Below are 16,643 nucleotides of genomic sequence, written 5' to 3' on the forward strand. Positions count from 1 at the left end.
TACCATACTGGCGGGATTTCCATAGTCCGCAGAGTAACATGGATAGGTGATGAACACAAGTCAATCCAAGGTGACTGCATTATAGTAAGTTACAGGGACCCTAGTACCGTGGACCATATTTGTTCATGGCCAACCCTGGGAAAAAAGGGCGGAATCGACGCCCAACATCTTTCTTTCTTCTATCCCCCATTGAACACACACCAATACCTTCCCACTTCAAACTGGCAACATCCTCAGGAAGAGCAATGGAATCAGGTGGGATACAGCTATAGCTACGCTAACAGAAACAGAAATAGGAATAGAGATTGGCACAACCAGCCCTGGCAAGTGGGTAGATCTCACTATCCATTGGAGGGTTGGCAGGGTTTCCCAATAAGAAATAGGTACGATTGCCTAGAAATGGTGGATTGACCGTTAAGGGCTATAAGAAGTAAGATCCAGGCCCCACAAACTACGATCACTCCACTAATTTCCGTTTCTCAGTCCTACCCGCTTAAACCCCGGGTTCAAGCAGAATTACTCTCGCCTATTATTACTAACTAACTCCCAGTCTGGGACTATTGCAGAATCTCGTAATGCCACCTTAAACGAAACGATGACCAAATTCCTGGTAACTTCTACGGGTACTACTGACACAAATTTCCATCAGCCCAACGATCTGAGTATTAATACTGAAACTACTACGATTCCATCAGAGCGTTCTCCATCCAAATCCTCTGTCTGTCATTTACCATCTGACCTAAACAGCGTGAATTTCTCCATAATATACTGGAACGCGCAGGTCTGCGTTCCAAGCGGACATCAGAGCTGTGGCTCGAAACAGTAAGGGAACATCAAATACTTTGCTTTCAGGAAACATTGGCTATCACCCCAAACCATCTAGTGGGCTATAAAACCTTCCACATCCCAGCAATCCAGGGAGCTATGGGTAGACCTAAGGGGGGTCTCGTGGTTTATGCTGCCAACACTCTCCCTTTCTTATCCATTCGGATGATAAAAGAATTCCCGACTTATCAAATCCTGCAAATAAATTTTAATAAAGATTGTACTTGATTAATTACTATAACAATTCAGCTACAATGGATTGTTTAATAACTTTAACCGAAATTACCACTTTTTTAGCATCCTTACAAAATGATTCTTATCCCAATCTAGTACACATAATTTGGGGCGGCGATTTTAATCTTCCATTATGTCCCAACTATAAAAACGGAAACTGTGGCCTGCAAGATTAACATGGCAGTCCTCTGTCCCATTTTGCTCACTCTACATGTGGAAACAAACTAAACGAGTCCATATTTTCTCTAGAACTGGACTTTGTAAACGATCTAGTGGAGCCACAAAAAGATTTTCCCCCAACGTTCCATGGTAGAGGCTCCTCAACCACTATAGATTTTATTCTGTCCTCCCAGATTCTTAAGGGTCAAGTGACTAATTTTTCCACAGGGACAGACGCTAGCAGTGATCACTTCCCGATTAGTGTTAGAGTTAAGCCAAAAATGGTTAAGTTACATTCTTTTACCTTGAGCCACCTACAACAAAACGCATTAACCATAAACAAACTGAATGGCTATACAGTCAAATGGGCCAAGGTTGACCCGGCGGAAGTAACAGAAAGAGTCCTTGGAAAAACTAAACCTTGGGTACTCGACTGTCTATCACCAGATTCTACTCCCCAGACAATTGTGGGTAGTTTCCAGAACATTGTGAAGACAATTGGAAAGGAACTCTGGTAAACCGAGGATCAATAAGCTTTCCTCTCCGAGGTGGTTTGACACTGCCTGCCGAAAGGCCCTTTCGAGTTTAAAAGAAGCCCTCCATAGACCCACGAGGAACCTAGTGGAAATTTCAAATTTAAGGAGACTCTATAATATGGTTAGACGGGAACGTAGAAGAGAAATTAAGAAAAATCTCTGGGCGCAACTCCACGATAGCTGCCAAAGTAAAGACAGTGCGCTATTCTGGCAAGTCATCAGATCCCCCTTCTTGGCTGACACTACAAAGGGGCAGCATCTAGATGTCGCAATTACGGCAGATGACTGGGTCATGCATTTTTCTAAAATCTTTGGTCACTCTATACTAGACTCATCAGGAACAGATCATAGCAGAGCATATACGTTGGAGAAGAACATCTATCCGATAAACATCTATTTCAACCACGCGGAAGTCATCAAAGCACTTAAGGCGTCGAAACCAGGCAAAGCTCCTGGTCCTGACAGAGTCCCAATTGACATTTTTCTCCATAACATTGAACTATGGTCACCAATAATCACCCAGGTTCTGGCAGCAGTAACATCTGTTGGTCTGCTACAGTCATGGTCAACATCAATCCTGCTCCCCATCTTTAAAAAAGGCGATCGTAACGATCCTGCCTGTTACAGGCCAATTTCCCTTCTGGACTCCATGGGCAAAATTGCAGGTCGAGTGATCCGGGACCGCTTACAATCTTGGGCCCAGGAAAATAACATCATGACCGACCTGCAATATGGCTTCCAGAAGGGTCTTGGGACTGTGGAGCAGGCCTTGAACCTCGCCCGCCTGACTGGAAAATATGTAGGCGCAAAAGGAGGTAACATCTTCCTCGTATATGTCGATCTTAGCGCGGCATTTGACTGTGTTCCGCATGCAAAACTATGGACAATACTTAGTGACCTCGGAGTGGATCCACCCCTAATAGTCTTCCTCCGGGAACTCTATTCTGACGCCACAGGGTGTGTTAGATTTGGCACTAACGGTAAGTTACCTCGCTCCTTTTCAATATCAAAGGGAGTAAGACAGGGCTGTGTACTGGCTCCCTTCCTGTTCAACCTTTACACTAATGGATTAGAGCAGGCCATGTTGGAAGGGAGCCAGGATCTTCCACAGATAAATCACCGTCCAATACCGACACTGCTATATGCAGATGATTCTGTTATCTTAGCCCGAACTCTAAATCAACTTCAAAAACAACTCAACAAATACAGTAGCTTTATGGGTTCATTAGGCTTGAAAATTAATATAAAAAAGACATTTACCATGTATATTGGTCCTAGGGTCAAAAATCCTAAACCAATATTGGTGGACAATACAAGACTAGAAAAAACCTCTGTTTACCCATACTTGGGCATCCTCGTGGATGATTCCTTGAACTGGCGACAGGCTACGGCCAGTAGAAACCTTCTCTTCAAACGAGCAACATCGGCCCTGGTCTCATTTTCAAGAAAGCTAGGCAAACCAGCTCCACCCGAACTCCTGAAAATTTACTATGCTAAATGCCATAGTGTGGCTACCTATGGAGCAGGCGTTTGGGGGTATGGCCATATAGACCCCATACAGATAACAGAGAATGGTTTTGTTAAATACCTGCTGGCCCTTCCGCAAAGCGCCCCAAACTATGCCTCACATAACGAGCTTGGTATGGAATATATTATAGACACGATTCGCTCCCAACCAATTTTACTGTGGCAACGCATATGGTCCAAACCAGAGTGCCACCTGACACGATCCTTGATTATGGACTGTATAGCCTTAACTAACTGGCACAAGATCCCCTGGCTGCTCTATGTGCGGAAATTTTTCAATGACCTTGGCCGTAGGTCTTATTTTGACGATCCACCTAGCATCGAAGACATCTCCAGAAAAGAGTTAAAAAAAGATGTGCTTGGTCCATTTGAGAGAGCTGCGCAACCAGACGGAGATTATAAAAACCTCGAACAACCAAATTTGTGCAACACAAACTGTTAAAGGCATGCAACCTTATCTGACTTACTATCTGTCTAATTACGAGAAATACCTTTTGACTAGATTTCGTTTCAATACCTTTTTTCGTTTAGTTTCCTTTCCTGAAGTTCAAAACTGGTCTCGCACTCTTATGAACTGCCCATGTGATGGAGTTTCTTCACCATCAACAATCCATATTATCTTCTTTTGCAAATATTATAAACTACCACGAAAATTCTGGATTCTCCCAATTCTTCACTCTTCAGGTTACAGACTATGTCATCCTGCATTTCTTTTCCTGCAGCTTTTGGACTCTCCACATGTTGCGAAGTGCATAGCCACCTTTTTAAAAATTCGTATCAAAATACGTCAAACTTATAACGGATATGAAACTTCCATTTTAAATTTTTGACGAATCTGTATTTTACAATCACTACATGTATGCTTATTGTTTTTAATGTGTACTTTTTATGATTACAAACAGTGGTAATCGAATAAAAGTTTATGAAACGAATGAAACTAATCCTCAGAGTAGTGCTTCCCAAACTTTAGAACCACGACCCAGTTAGTCTTTAAAATTAAACCTTCAAGACCTGCCAACCGTTAATGGTCATGAGGCAGCAATTTTTTTAATAAACCTAAAGCATTGCATGGTAGAGCTTTGTCCTTTGCAGACTGCAAAAAGGGGAGCACCACAAAGCCCAATTACCCACTGACAAGGCAGGATTTTTACAAGACAACACAATAGACAAATCCAAAGCCATGGGAGCAATCTAACCCAACAACGTACATACAACAGATCACCTCTGCGCAAGCTCTGTAGGCTTGACCTGAAAAGCACCTTTATAGCTTGTCACTTTTCCTACCTACAGAAAATCTTCTCATGACCTGGGAAACGCTGCTCTAGAGGCCAGATCAACGAATCGAAGGCACAGCAATGTTGGAGTCGGATAGGATTTTCCTTTTTTGCACCTACTCTACAATGTTTGTGGTAGGCTTCCAGGAGATGCTGATCTAATTGTTTTATCTCCTTTAAATTCTACCAGTCATCCTTTCCTTGAGAGAAGCTCACAGAAGTTGGCTATGTACCACTAGGTTGCTGCATCCCTCATCAACTTATTTTACAAAAGCATCAATCATGTGGCTCTCATTTGAAGGTGGTGCATTTCCAGTCCCATGCTGCACGGTGTGTTTCAGGAAGAGTCACAAGTTCAACACAAATTGGTAAGAGTCCGCAGAACAAGAAATCTGCAGATGCAGGTTACAAACCAGAGGAATACTAAAGGACCCCAAAAATGATTTAGAGTCAAAGTGGAATGAAGTGCAGAAGTAATCCGGAAGAAAAGATTAAAGAAACAGGCTGAGGTACTGGCCCTTCGAGCGTTCTACTTCTGGTCTTGAACGTAGTTTTGGATATGCCAAAATGGTAATGATTGCGCTTTGGCATAAGCTCAAATTCTACTGACATGCCCGCATACTTTGTGATGCCTTGTAGGAATAGACCACATGGGTAGATAAGACAACGTAGGAGTACAGGCCTACACAGTAATTTGTTCTAATACAAATTTTGTTGTGCAGGGACAGCAAAGTGAGATACACCACAATGCAGGTCTCTTACCATTATCACCCCAGTCAGTGTTCCAAGAATTTGCGACCAACCAATACTTTGTTCCGTCTTCCACACCCCAGCCAAGAATTCTAATGGCGTGGCCTCCAACCTCTTCTCCTGTGACATGGCGGTACACACCTAGGAGGAAAATAAAAATGAATGCTGTATTATTCAATTCTAGGCACCCAGCAGGAGTGTTTACTATTGCTCACTGTTAGAAGCCATTACGTGTGGCAGGGTTACATTCTGGAAAGGTGGAAAGAGTACGTCTGGAGGGTACACTGTTACATTCTCCTCAAACTATTCTGTAAGACTAAGGAAAAAGCTTGCACCATGTACACCACACACATTACTTCGTTATTTTACTATATTATGTAAAGGCATGTATGCAGATAAAATAATCAGTTCTCAATTTTCTTATCTACTCCATTGCTTTAGTAACCAAATTCTTATGTCGGCCAAGACTCCTAAAAAAAAAAAAAAAAAAAGTTCTTGTCAAGTTAGTAAATAACAGAAACCTAAAAGAAGATCTAAATTGTTTAGTTTTTAATATATACAATTTCTTTCAAAGCACAATAACGGTCACAAACTGATCTGATGTCAGTGTGACTAGCCCGATTGACGCAACTGGATATGTTTAATGCCACAAGCTCAAAAGGACAATTTTAATCAATCCCAAAACACAGTCCAAGATAAGCCTTTCACCAACAGGTACAGGGTCACTTAGGCAAGCCCACGTGGCAGCCTTCTCGGAAGAAATAAAAACACTTGGTGGGGGTGAACCTATCCGTCTCTGAATGAGCGTCAACTGCGATTGACAGACTGGATGAAAAAGTGAGGAGGGGGTAGGGATGGAGGCAATTAGTTGGGGGTGAAGGTTAGTGGGGGCGGATTGTGAGATGGACAAGAGTGTGTGGGGGAGGCCTCAGAGCAGAATCACTGCTCACAGGGAGGAAGGCTATTGGGTCTGTGTGATTCCGCAACAGAGAACAGGAACATCTGAGAGGAGCACTATTTTTTTCCTACACAAAGACACCCTACGCCCTTTAAGGGGGCAATATTCACCTCCTCTTCCTTGCTAAAACAAAGGATATACCATGCACCCCCAACCTGGGGAGAGGAGGCAATGTGAATTACTTTAATAATAAAAAATAAAATAAAAATACACAGTATTAGATGGGCTACGATAAAATGTGGAAACTATTCTGTTTAACTGTCTACAGTGATTTTAAATGCTGAATTGTTAGTAATACACAATCTGGTTGTACCTAGTGCCAACGGAGGTTTCCACTTCAAGGATGTGTTCCAGAACTGGGAACAGCTTTACAGTACCTCTTAAAAAGATTCAATGTTGACACCATGAAGCTTCAAATTATTATATAAAGTCTATAAGGGCTTCCATGTAGCCTTAAGATTTGCTGATTAATCAACTGCAAAATGTACTTCTATTGGTGTTTACAGGCACCCTGGACAAAAGGATAGTTTCTTCTTTAGCTGCCTCGCCCTTCTCCTTCCCCTTCAAATTTCAGGAGACAACTCCCTGCTTTTTCAGCCTTAGGCAACTCAAGGTTGCATTAATTGTGCAGGAACAGTAGTTTAACAAGAATGGGAACTGTTCGGGCAAAGATGAGAAAGCTTGAAAACGTTGTTCCTGATGCATCCTGCCCGGTCTCTGCTCACCCCTGGTCCAGGACATCTCTTCCCACATAGTCAGCTTACTCTCCTCCATGCTCGCCCCCACACACCCCAACACTCCCACATTTCTCTTTTATAATAAAAGGTAGGACACAGCAGCTGCACACTACTAGCCACCCGTTTGGATATATGTGCACTGCATCCCTGTATACTTTAATTTACTGTAAGTAAACGGATGGCTGCCATCTTAGAAATGTAAATTAATAAAGTGTAACAAAATGCATGGCCATCTTTCAATGGATTTTTCCACAAACTATGGCAAAAATAAACGAGCACTGGCAAAGCCAATAGCTATGTGCCCCAATGTCAAAGGCAAGAGCTACAGGCTTGGTCTGTGCTCCTCAAATTTTCCAAAGAAAGCAAACAGTACATGAATATTAATGTAGTTGGAGGATACACGAATATTAATGTAGTTGGAGGATGCACACCGTAAAATCAGATTTTTGCTTAGATTTCCAAGTTAGCAGGAATTTTTTTTTAAAGAAAAAGGCACATAATGACAACGGTCATGTCTAAGCTTTGAAGACTTTCGTTGCCTGCAACTCAACATTTTCAAACTAAAAAAAATATATAAATAAAAAAAAGAACTTCCATGGTTTATCGTGATAACATAAATAGTGCATGGAGTTAAGTTTCTCAGGACAAACCTGATTTATACAACAAGAAATCTTCATAAACTGAAAAGGCTGCCTCGACTGGCCCATTTTTGTAAATTTCAGCCATGATCTCCTGCTCACTGCTGGGAACGCTGTAAGACGTAGCACCTGAAGAAAGAAAAGCAGAAGTCCTTAGTGAGCAGAACCACTTGTTAATCAATAAATGACTAAACTTAGTAAGAAGTGCTCACAACTCTTCAGGCCCTTTCCTGTTTTAAAGTCTTGAAGCCAAGGTCCGAGAACCATAAAGCAAATACTTTCAAAATACACTAGCCTTCCAAAATTTTATTAATGCATCTCAGCTCTTAAAACGACATTCTGACATATCTGGCCTTTGACAGTATGTATCTGGAACTGCCATTTTGAATGAGCCTTAAGAGACATAAAACAAGCATTGGCAATAGTACTAGTCTGTGGGACCTTATAAGCATTTAGTACAATATGCTGGGTGCTGAGCCGCCTGGGATTGAAGAGCTATACAATTACTACACACTGGGTCATGCAGTCTGATTTAGGAACACATGCTTGCTTAAGGATACTTTTATGGACACATTCCAAGGCTTTTTAATGCATGGACAGAAAGAGAAGTGCCTCGATGCCAGTCAACAGCACTATATTAGATTTTGTTTGCGACTGCATCACTAGTGTTGAATAGCCTATATAAAAAAAATATATTAAAAAAAAGCAGTGAAGTATTTTCCAATGGTGAAGAGGTCACATCCCTCCTCCTAGAGCCCTCTATTCATAATGCGGTCTTCTCCATAGTTTTCCATTCAAAACACTGCTAGCACCATCTTACCTGCAAGCCCCCAGCTCCGCCCTCAGTCCCCGCCCTCTCTCTAAGTATACGAGCACTGAACATAGGAACAACAAAATACTCCAATTTATCAGGTCGAGGGGAAATAATGAAAAAACCGGTACAGCATCACTTCATCTCGGTGCACCTAAAAACCAAACAATTAACCTGGCCTGGTGTAATGTAAGTGAAGCTTTTGTAAAGCACTCCAATACCTTCACGTCAGTAGAGTTCGCACTCTATAAAAATGCCCCCCAAAACGCATCAGATATTGTGTAATGTAACTAGCGCTCATGTAAATCGCTCCAACACTTACGGGTGCTAGAGTTTACATTATATGATAAAAAAAAATGTCTCGGTCCCTGGGGAGCTGCTGTGAATGTGCTTTGAAATTAGAGATCTGAGAGGAGGAAGACTACGACAGGAAGAGGTAGCGGGGCAGGCATGCAGTGACATGAGGAGGTGCAATGCTGCTCCCATTCGTCAGGTAGAGGGAAATGTTAAGGTGCGTGGCCTTTGAAGGCTGTAAAGCGGGCAACGCGCTGATTAAGCCAAACACACAAACTGTGGTAAGTGCATGATTTTTTTTTTATAGTTAGAGTCGGGAACTAAAATGGCACAAGTGGAAGCCTACAATTGGTGGGGGGCTGCTCCATGGGAGGGAACAAACAATGAAAAGGAGGGACACATCGGAACAAATAACCCGTTGGAAGCAAGGATTTTTAAACACTGAAACAAATAAATGGAAAGCAGTGGGCGGGCTGCAGGCCACAAAGTATATAAAATATGTCTCAAGGAGCAAGTGCTGTCTAGGCTCGACCTAAAAATGCTTTTAACTCTAGTAGCTGTGTTGCTAGTATTTCCTATGAGTTTTTAAAGCATCTGCCGCTATTTACAAATATTAATCTGAAGTATCACACATACATGAACAGCCATATCTAGCCAACAAAATGTTGTACTGACAAACTACTAGATAAGCTTAATGAACTTCCCCAAACCAGTTCTTCATCAAAAGGTATTGTAAAATCTCAGTCTAGCCTTGTTCTCCATGCTTCTTGCACTAGGGCTAAAAGTAACGTGTCCATTTAAAGGAAAACGGCCGCTTTTAAAAACTTATTTTTCTTAAATGTGTTCAGTTTTAAATTGCAATCATGAGGATGGTTGTCTGCTGTTCTTTGGAGGCCAAGCCACCATTCCAGTGATTGCGGCTGATGAATATTAGGCATGCCAATCTGACCTCCTGTGATTCAGTGTTTTCTGAACGTACCTGCATAAGTCGATCGGCAAATACTATACCATTTGTAAAAAATAATTAAAAAAAAAAAAAAATACCAATGACTTTTTGCAAATTAAATAACGGCACATCAGTCCCTAGATTATTTACCTTGCTCACCTCACCTCATCCCAGTGAAATGGAAGGTTTGGGAGCCATCTGCCCATGTACAAACGTAATGTCTTTGAATGGCAAACGGCTGAATATTCCTGTATTTTTACATGTTTGTTCTGCATACTGCTGCTTTGTACAGCACTTTACATTTGCGACTAGCCCGAAGCTTTATGAATACCCCGAATCAAATGGGTAAATTACACTGAACACCACTTGATACTCACCATAATGTTTGTCTTGTTTATATGCAGGGGTATAGCCTTCCTCACATGCTTGCTCGCATTTGGGTGTGTCTCCTTCCTCTCCAGTGCATGAAGGACGTGAACCATTCACATGATGCTCACAGGGGGGAATGGTGTACGGTCTGCAGCCTGTATGTGAAAAATTAAAGTCTTGTTAAAGCAAAGCCTTGGTCTATTACATTGTTAGAATGATCACCCACCAGTCAAAACAGATCAACAAATGGGTTTTGACAACTTGGTCTAGTGTCTCTGAATACTACCATTAATTGGCTATCCACCCATCCCCCTCAACCTCTCTCCACACCACCCTCTTATTATTAATAAACATTAGCTTATTTAGAGACCAGCAAGGGCAATTGCTACAGACCTTATGAGCGGTCAAGGGGAACAATTTAATTTGAAAAGTAACGGTACTTTTCCGGCATGGGACATTGACGATATAGTAGATTAATAGTTAATTCCGCATGAATACAGATGTAAAGGAGTGTAAACTAAATAACATGCTGAAGCATGGGAATAATTGGTCAGCAGTTTCCGGGTCAAATGCAGCGTGTGAAGTTAGAAGTAGCCTTAAGGGAAGCTCATTAATTGACTGGAATAGATCGGGAAAAGTATGGTTCTGTTAGCGTAGAGAGTTTGCGAAGGCATCAGATGGAGTCAATTAGGTTCCACATCATAAATGAATCAGTTTTCTGGAGACTGGGGATGCCTCAAGCATTTTCTCAGCATCTGTCTGGACGATGAGCTAAGTAAATTTGCATCAAGAAGGTTAAAATATCAAAGGGGAGGACGGTGTGGAAAGTTATTTGTAGACTATTGGCTACGGCTACAGCTAGGTGATTGTGGTAGATGTTTAAGATGCATATTGGGATAGCACACATGATGAGTATGAGTGTGCTAGTTGGGATTGGAGGTGAACTTTAGGGGTGGCAAGTACAAGGGCTGGAAAACAAGGAAAATGGACTACACAGGGATGCCTCGAACTTGAGGAATGAAAGAATGAACCACAATTACAGATTTAGGGGGAATAAAGTGTCATGGTGGCAATGCAGTCAAGCACAGAAATTTCCTCCAGATATAACAAAGCCTACAGGATTAGCGACAGGGAAGAATGCCTCAAATTCATAAAATCTTTAATTAAACGTCAGGCAAAATACTTTGCAGCCACCTGACCCCACGACTTATTTCCTACAGGGGGACATTGCTCATGAGTAGAAGCAAAATTATCCTGACATCAGCCATCCTCTCCATGTATGGCACCCTCCTACACCTGTACTGCTGTCATCAGGATGGAAAAGAAAAAACAAAGGTATAATATCACAGGCAAGTAGCAGAGGAGAACACATCTACGGCATCTCAATTGTTGCTTTATAGCTTCTTTAACCGAGGAGCACCAACAGATTAGGTCTAGTTTCATTTGGAATTGGGGTGTGGGGGAGGGGAGACGTGGCAGGGGGGGGGGGGGTGAGTGTTCGATCCCATAGCTACAGCAGGAGCTACTGGGCCTAATTGTAGAAGCGGAGGTCACTTGCCACCATAGTTTCCAGGGCCCAGTCTACAATCCCTCTGCAATCTACACCAAGTACAACCCCTTCAACAACACTTTCATCTCACGTAGCGAAGGCGAGCAGTTAGGCTTCTCTCATATGTGGAAGTTATAGGTGCCCACGAGCCAAATGTTCTTTAGCCCTCCTTAGGATAGGGGATACCTTTTAAGTCTTTCTGAGGTTGCCTCATACCAGGGTGGCCTTCCTGTGCACTCAAGCACAGCTCACAAGGCAACATGGTCACCCAGCCCTTCCTGTTGAGGTTGTGGTGCCGGACCTACGTAGATGTAGTTACGGTCACTGCAGTATTCCGTACAGCATGCGAGCTGGTCGGTGGTAGTCCCAGCAGTTTGCAGATCAAGGCTGACCGCAGGTAGGTGCAGCCTGTTGCAGCCCCGGTCTGCAACAGTGCAATCAGGTAGTTGCAGAACCCATTCTGGGATGAAAAGAAGCAGAGGTGCTGCAGTTCATGATCGGAACAATGAGGAGATTAGGAGGTCCACAGGAACTAGGATGCTCTTTAGAATCCACTTGGGCAGTATCAGTGTGCTTCTTCCTCAACGTACAACATCCACTGGGAATGTGCTGACATTACTCCTTCTGAAGCCTCCTGGAAGGCTAGGCAGATTCCTTCACCTCTCTAAGCAAACAGTCGGGCTTTTAGGCGCTTTTGGGCATGTCCAGACTTCAAGTGATGTGTCCTCACCTCTGGAAGACTGCCCGTCAAACACCAACCCTGGTGGTTTTGCAGAGCACTGCATCCCTTGGTCAAAAAGAACTTCAACGAGAACAAAGTGGGGTAGTTTGGGCCACACTTTTAGGCACCACATGTGGACATGGTATGTGGATACACTGTCTCAAACTGCAGAATCGGAGTGGTTCTCATTTTAAGAGCCCTCTTCAGTCTGTTCTCTACACACAATGCCTGTTTCACACAATGGCTACGCACTTGTGGTGGCAGCCCCACAGTTGGAGGAGAGTTCCACACCTGGGGCGGAATCTCCGCAATGAGTTCATTGTGGAGATTCCATCCAAAGCTCGGAGACTGCCTCACAACTGCAGTCCTCCACCACGAATGCAGACATCATTCGTGAAACAGGTCCACAGTATTGTGTGGTGAAACTTCACACCAGATAGCATTGGGCCTGTCTCCATCCTGAGGCACCCACAACCGAGGCACAGAGGTGTGAAGATTCTGAACCCGGCTGTCATCAGTCCAAATAAAAGTATAATCTGGGATAGACCACAAAAAAACAATAAAACAAAAAAAAAAAGGGGGGGTGGTTACCTAAAGACTACACCAGAAGTCACCCCTACTGTACATAAAATGGCAGTAATCAGGAAAACTGATCAGCAGCTTCTTGCTAACAAAAGGCAGTGTGGAATTTCTAAAGGCAGCTTTGGCTCTTTTAGAAATTCTGGCTGGCGAGTAGGCCTCAGAGTGACTGATAAAAAAGTCGGATCTGATTATAGGTCTCCATTAACCATGGTATACTGCCACCATCACTCTATGCGCTATACCGCTCCATGTCATAGCACAGGTCCAAAACCTCTCAATCAGGGTAAGGCCGAGGCTTCTAGGGGCCTGCTTAGATTAGTGTGATGCCAGCACTGGCGTATCTAGGGGAGGGGGGGGGGGGCGGGGGAGCAGGCGGCACTAGTTTGAGGGCGGCAGCCGTGCGACACTGGTGGCCTGCGGCGGCGGCCTTTATAGTTTATTTGGGGACACTCACTGTGACTACTGTCAGTGTCCCCAAATAAATTATAAAGCCGGCCACCGCCACGGGCCACCAGTGTCACACGGTCGCCGCCCGTACAGTGAGTGATGTACACAGTAAACCCACAGGAGCCCGGAGCAAATGCACACGTGACGTGCAATTATGTTTGAAGTACAGGACGTACTGCGTTTGTTGTGGGTCCCAGGGCCGTCAATCTTGTAGCGCGAAAGCGCCACCAATGACAGCCCAGGGCATCATTTTTGGCTAGCCCCTGCGCCAAAAATGCAGCCAGTGACGCATCACACGCGCCACAGGGCCGTTTCCCCACTCCTCGTTATGTCCCAGCTCGCGAGCGGCTGCTTCGGCAGAATCAGCACACACACCTTTGACTGGTTCTTTTCCAGCAGTAGGAGGAACAGTCTAGCGCATGGTTTTGCGCAGATCAGGACCTGGTGCTCGAGTTGCAGCATTGCCAATCCCGTCCAAATCTAATCCACCCCGCTGCTGGTCGTCGTATTTTACCTGCACCCCCCCCCCCCCCCCCCCCCATGTGTCCTGTTTTCCACAGTGAGTGAATTCTATGTTCTACTCTGAACCTAAACCTTAAATGTCCAAACCTATTGCATTTGTCAGTGCTTATTTTAAAATACGACTGCTTCTCTATAACAAGCGAGCATTTGCAGCCTGATTATTAGAAAAAAAAAATCGGAATTCACCTACCTATATTTATGATGGGCAGACTGCAGTATACATTAACCTGTGTGTATATTTGTAGGATGCACTCTGTAGTGCATACAGTTAATTTAGTTGCTTGCCAACGTTTTATATTGGGAGTGTTTTGTTATGTTGCATTATTCATATGTAGTTTGACTAAAATGCTCAATAAAAACTGAACTGTTTGCCCAACGCACATGAGTCAGAAAACGTGTGGCTGTGCTTGGGCGGGAGTTGAGCCTCTTCATGCCAGTCTCGTGCAGGGAACCATGCTAGGTCTTACCTGCAGATGCACATTGGGTCTGTGTGCCAAGGTGCCAGCCCACTGAGCATCATGTGAGCCACTGAGCGTTGTGCGTTTCTAACATTGAAGGTGGGAATTTGTAAGTAACATCTTTAATCCAGCCAGGAACAGCCACAAGAGACTCAAAGAAAGCCCCTTATGCATATAAGAGGGTGAATGTGGCCTAATGGATGCGGCGGTCTACCTTGGAGATTAAGGGATTAGATCACTTAATCTCCCTGTGCATAACACAAATGAATGCGTTTGCCTGTGACGAAACCAGTGCTGATGTAAAGTGACTGTGGGGTGAGCAAATACGCTGCAGATGTAGGCACGCAGCCCCTCCGACCTTTGCTTCCACCTTAGGCCGTGAAGTAGAGAAGCGTAGTTAAATCCGTCCAATCGCCCGCTGCTCGTCGTCAGTTTACACCCGACTCCATCCCCCCCCCCCCCCCGACTCCCCCCCCCCCCCCCCCAAACACCCCCCTCCCCCCAGCTACTGGCCCAAAGGGGGCAGATATCGGAGGGATCACCCCGGGCGTCTGAAGCGCTGGTTACGTCCCTGGATGCCAGGGCCCAAATAAAATGCCATAAGCTATACAATTGGTTGGGCATTCAGGGCATGGACATGCGTACCATCATGCAAGGGACATTCCAGTCCCAACAAGGCTAAAAGATGTTCATGCAAGAATATGCAGTTTTTGTTCATTTTAAAATTGGTTTGCAATGTCGCAATGAAATACTCATTTGTCGACAGAGGGCAGCCCTTTTGAATTTATGATAAGGATATGTGCACACAAGTCATGCTGTATTAAGGGAGCCACGTTGCGGACCAGATTTAGAAGCAATCATGGGTATAAATGCTCTATTTGAGGAATGCTTATCAAATGCGGAAAATGGAGAAAAGCAGAGCATTATGGGTTAAGGGTTTTTCAAGGTTAACAAGTATAGGACCAAAACTCGAAATTACAGTTTATAATCTCTACATGACCAGATTTACAAATAAACACTCACCCACATGAGAGTTATACAGTCCACCTGATACAAGGCCGTGCTTTGTCCAGTAATTCCAGGCTCCAGCAGGATAACCCCCATTACAACTGCACGAAATGGGTTGAAAATAAATATTAAGGTATTGAACTAGGATTAAGAAACTGAGCTCATCTAAAAGCACAAATCAAGAAAATACATGGTGTACAAAGTTGGAGAACTGCACAAAAAGTACAACCGCGTTTACATACTGAACAAGGGCAGATTTTATCGGTCTGTGTAGACCTATACGTTCTTTAAAAAAATGGAATGCTGGTGGTTTTTATGAACGAGTGATGAGAAATAACTGCTTTCAGTGGGTGTATTATAGTAACAGATATCAACCAGTGTGGTTGTGGCTGATATAGGAGTCTGACCTATTCAGATTTTCACCAAATCCCCAATCAAATACATTTAATTCTTTGCTGAATTTAACAGACCGTGTATCATCTCAGTCAACCTCATCTGCGTGACGTAATACAGGTGACTTGAACAAAGGCTCTACAAATGGAGTGCAGGCAAAACATTTTTTTTTAGCTTTAAACCAACAGGAATGTGTGTGTTCAGGGACTTCCCGATTCTGCCCAACTACATTTAGAGCATTTCAAGATTTAAAATAAGCCATAGGCAAATGCAGCTAATGTTCGGTTACCACAGGGTGTAGGCAATATGTTCATGCAATGGAAGTTAATAAATCTACACGAGCTTAACGAAGGTCTGTAGCACATCTGCAGCAACCAGAAGGGCTAGAATCGAAGACTTTCACCCAGGATTACAAAGTTACAAACACAACTAGTAGGAAAATGTAAGTCGGAGGGATTGACGCTGGAGGTTACAACATGAACTCCTTAAAAGAAGCGTATCATCTGGAGACTCAAGAATCCTCTAGTTGGAAACACGGTCAACCATATAGTAGAGTAATACAAGTACTGTAGGTTAATACAGATTTACTTTTTTCTGAAAGCTCACAATTGGTGGTGCTTCAGTGGATGTATTCTTGAGAAGGAGATAATGGTGTAGAAGTAAGAAAATTCAGGTAATGTCAGTTACACCTTTAGTTTTAATCTTTGCCATTACAAGGTTAGTGTGAAGGAGTAGGTGCGTGCACTATTAGCAGCTACTAGTCCTAAATCACAAGTTTATTACAATGATGACCACAGGTACTGATTGCAGAGTGGGGTTAAAGGCCCTGTGTAGTTGGGCAGTAATGCATAGGTTTACTAGTCAGCAGCCCAACTTTCGCACCAGAGAATCCCTGGGTTTGCTTG

The 16,643-nt window shown here is 43.5% G+C and overlaps 1 protein-coding gene across 1 annotated transcript in view; it reads right to left on the reverse strand.

Moving 5' to 3' along the window:
- Positions 1–16,643, reverse strand: part of CTSB (cathepsin B) — an 82,083-nt gene that overhangs the window by 15,614 nt on the left and 49,826 nt on the right. The window contains exons 6-9 of the mRNA XM_078647582.1: positions 15,361–15,446; positions 10,067–10,213; positions 7,651–7,767; positions 5,318–5,446 (exon numbers count right to left, since the gene is read on the reverse strand). Coding sequence (XP_078503708.1) covers positions 5,318–5,446; positions 7,651–7,767; positions 10,067–10,213; positions 15,361–15,446 — 479 coding nt within the window. The remainder of the gene's footprint in view (positions 1–5,317; positions 5,447–7,650; positions 7,768–10,066; positions 10,214–15,360; positions 15,447–16,643) is intronic.

The sequence above is a fragment of the Lissotriton helveticus genome, chromosome 6 (genome assembly GCF_964261635.1).
Source record: "Lissotriton helveticus chromosome 6, aLisHel1.1, whole genome shotgun sequence".
Classification (NCBI taxonomy): domain Eukaryota; kingdom Metazoa; phylum Chordata; class Amphibia; order Caudata; family Salamandridae; genus Lissotriton; species Lissotriton helveticus.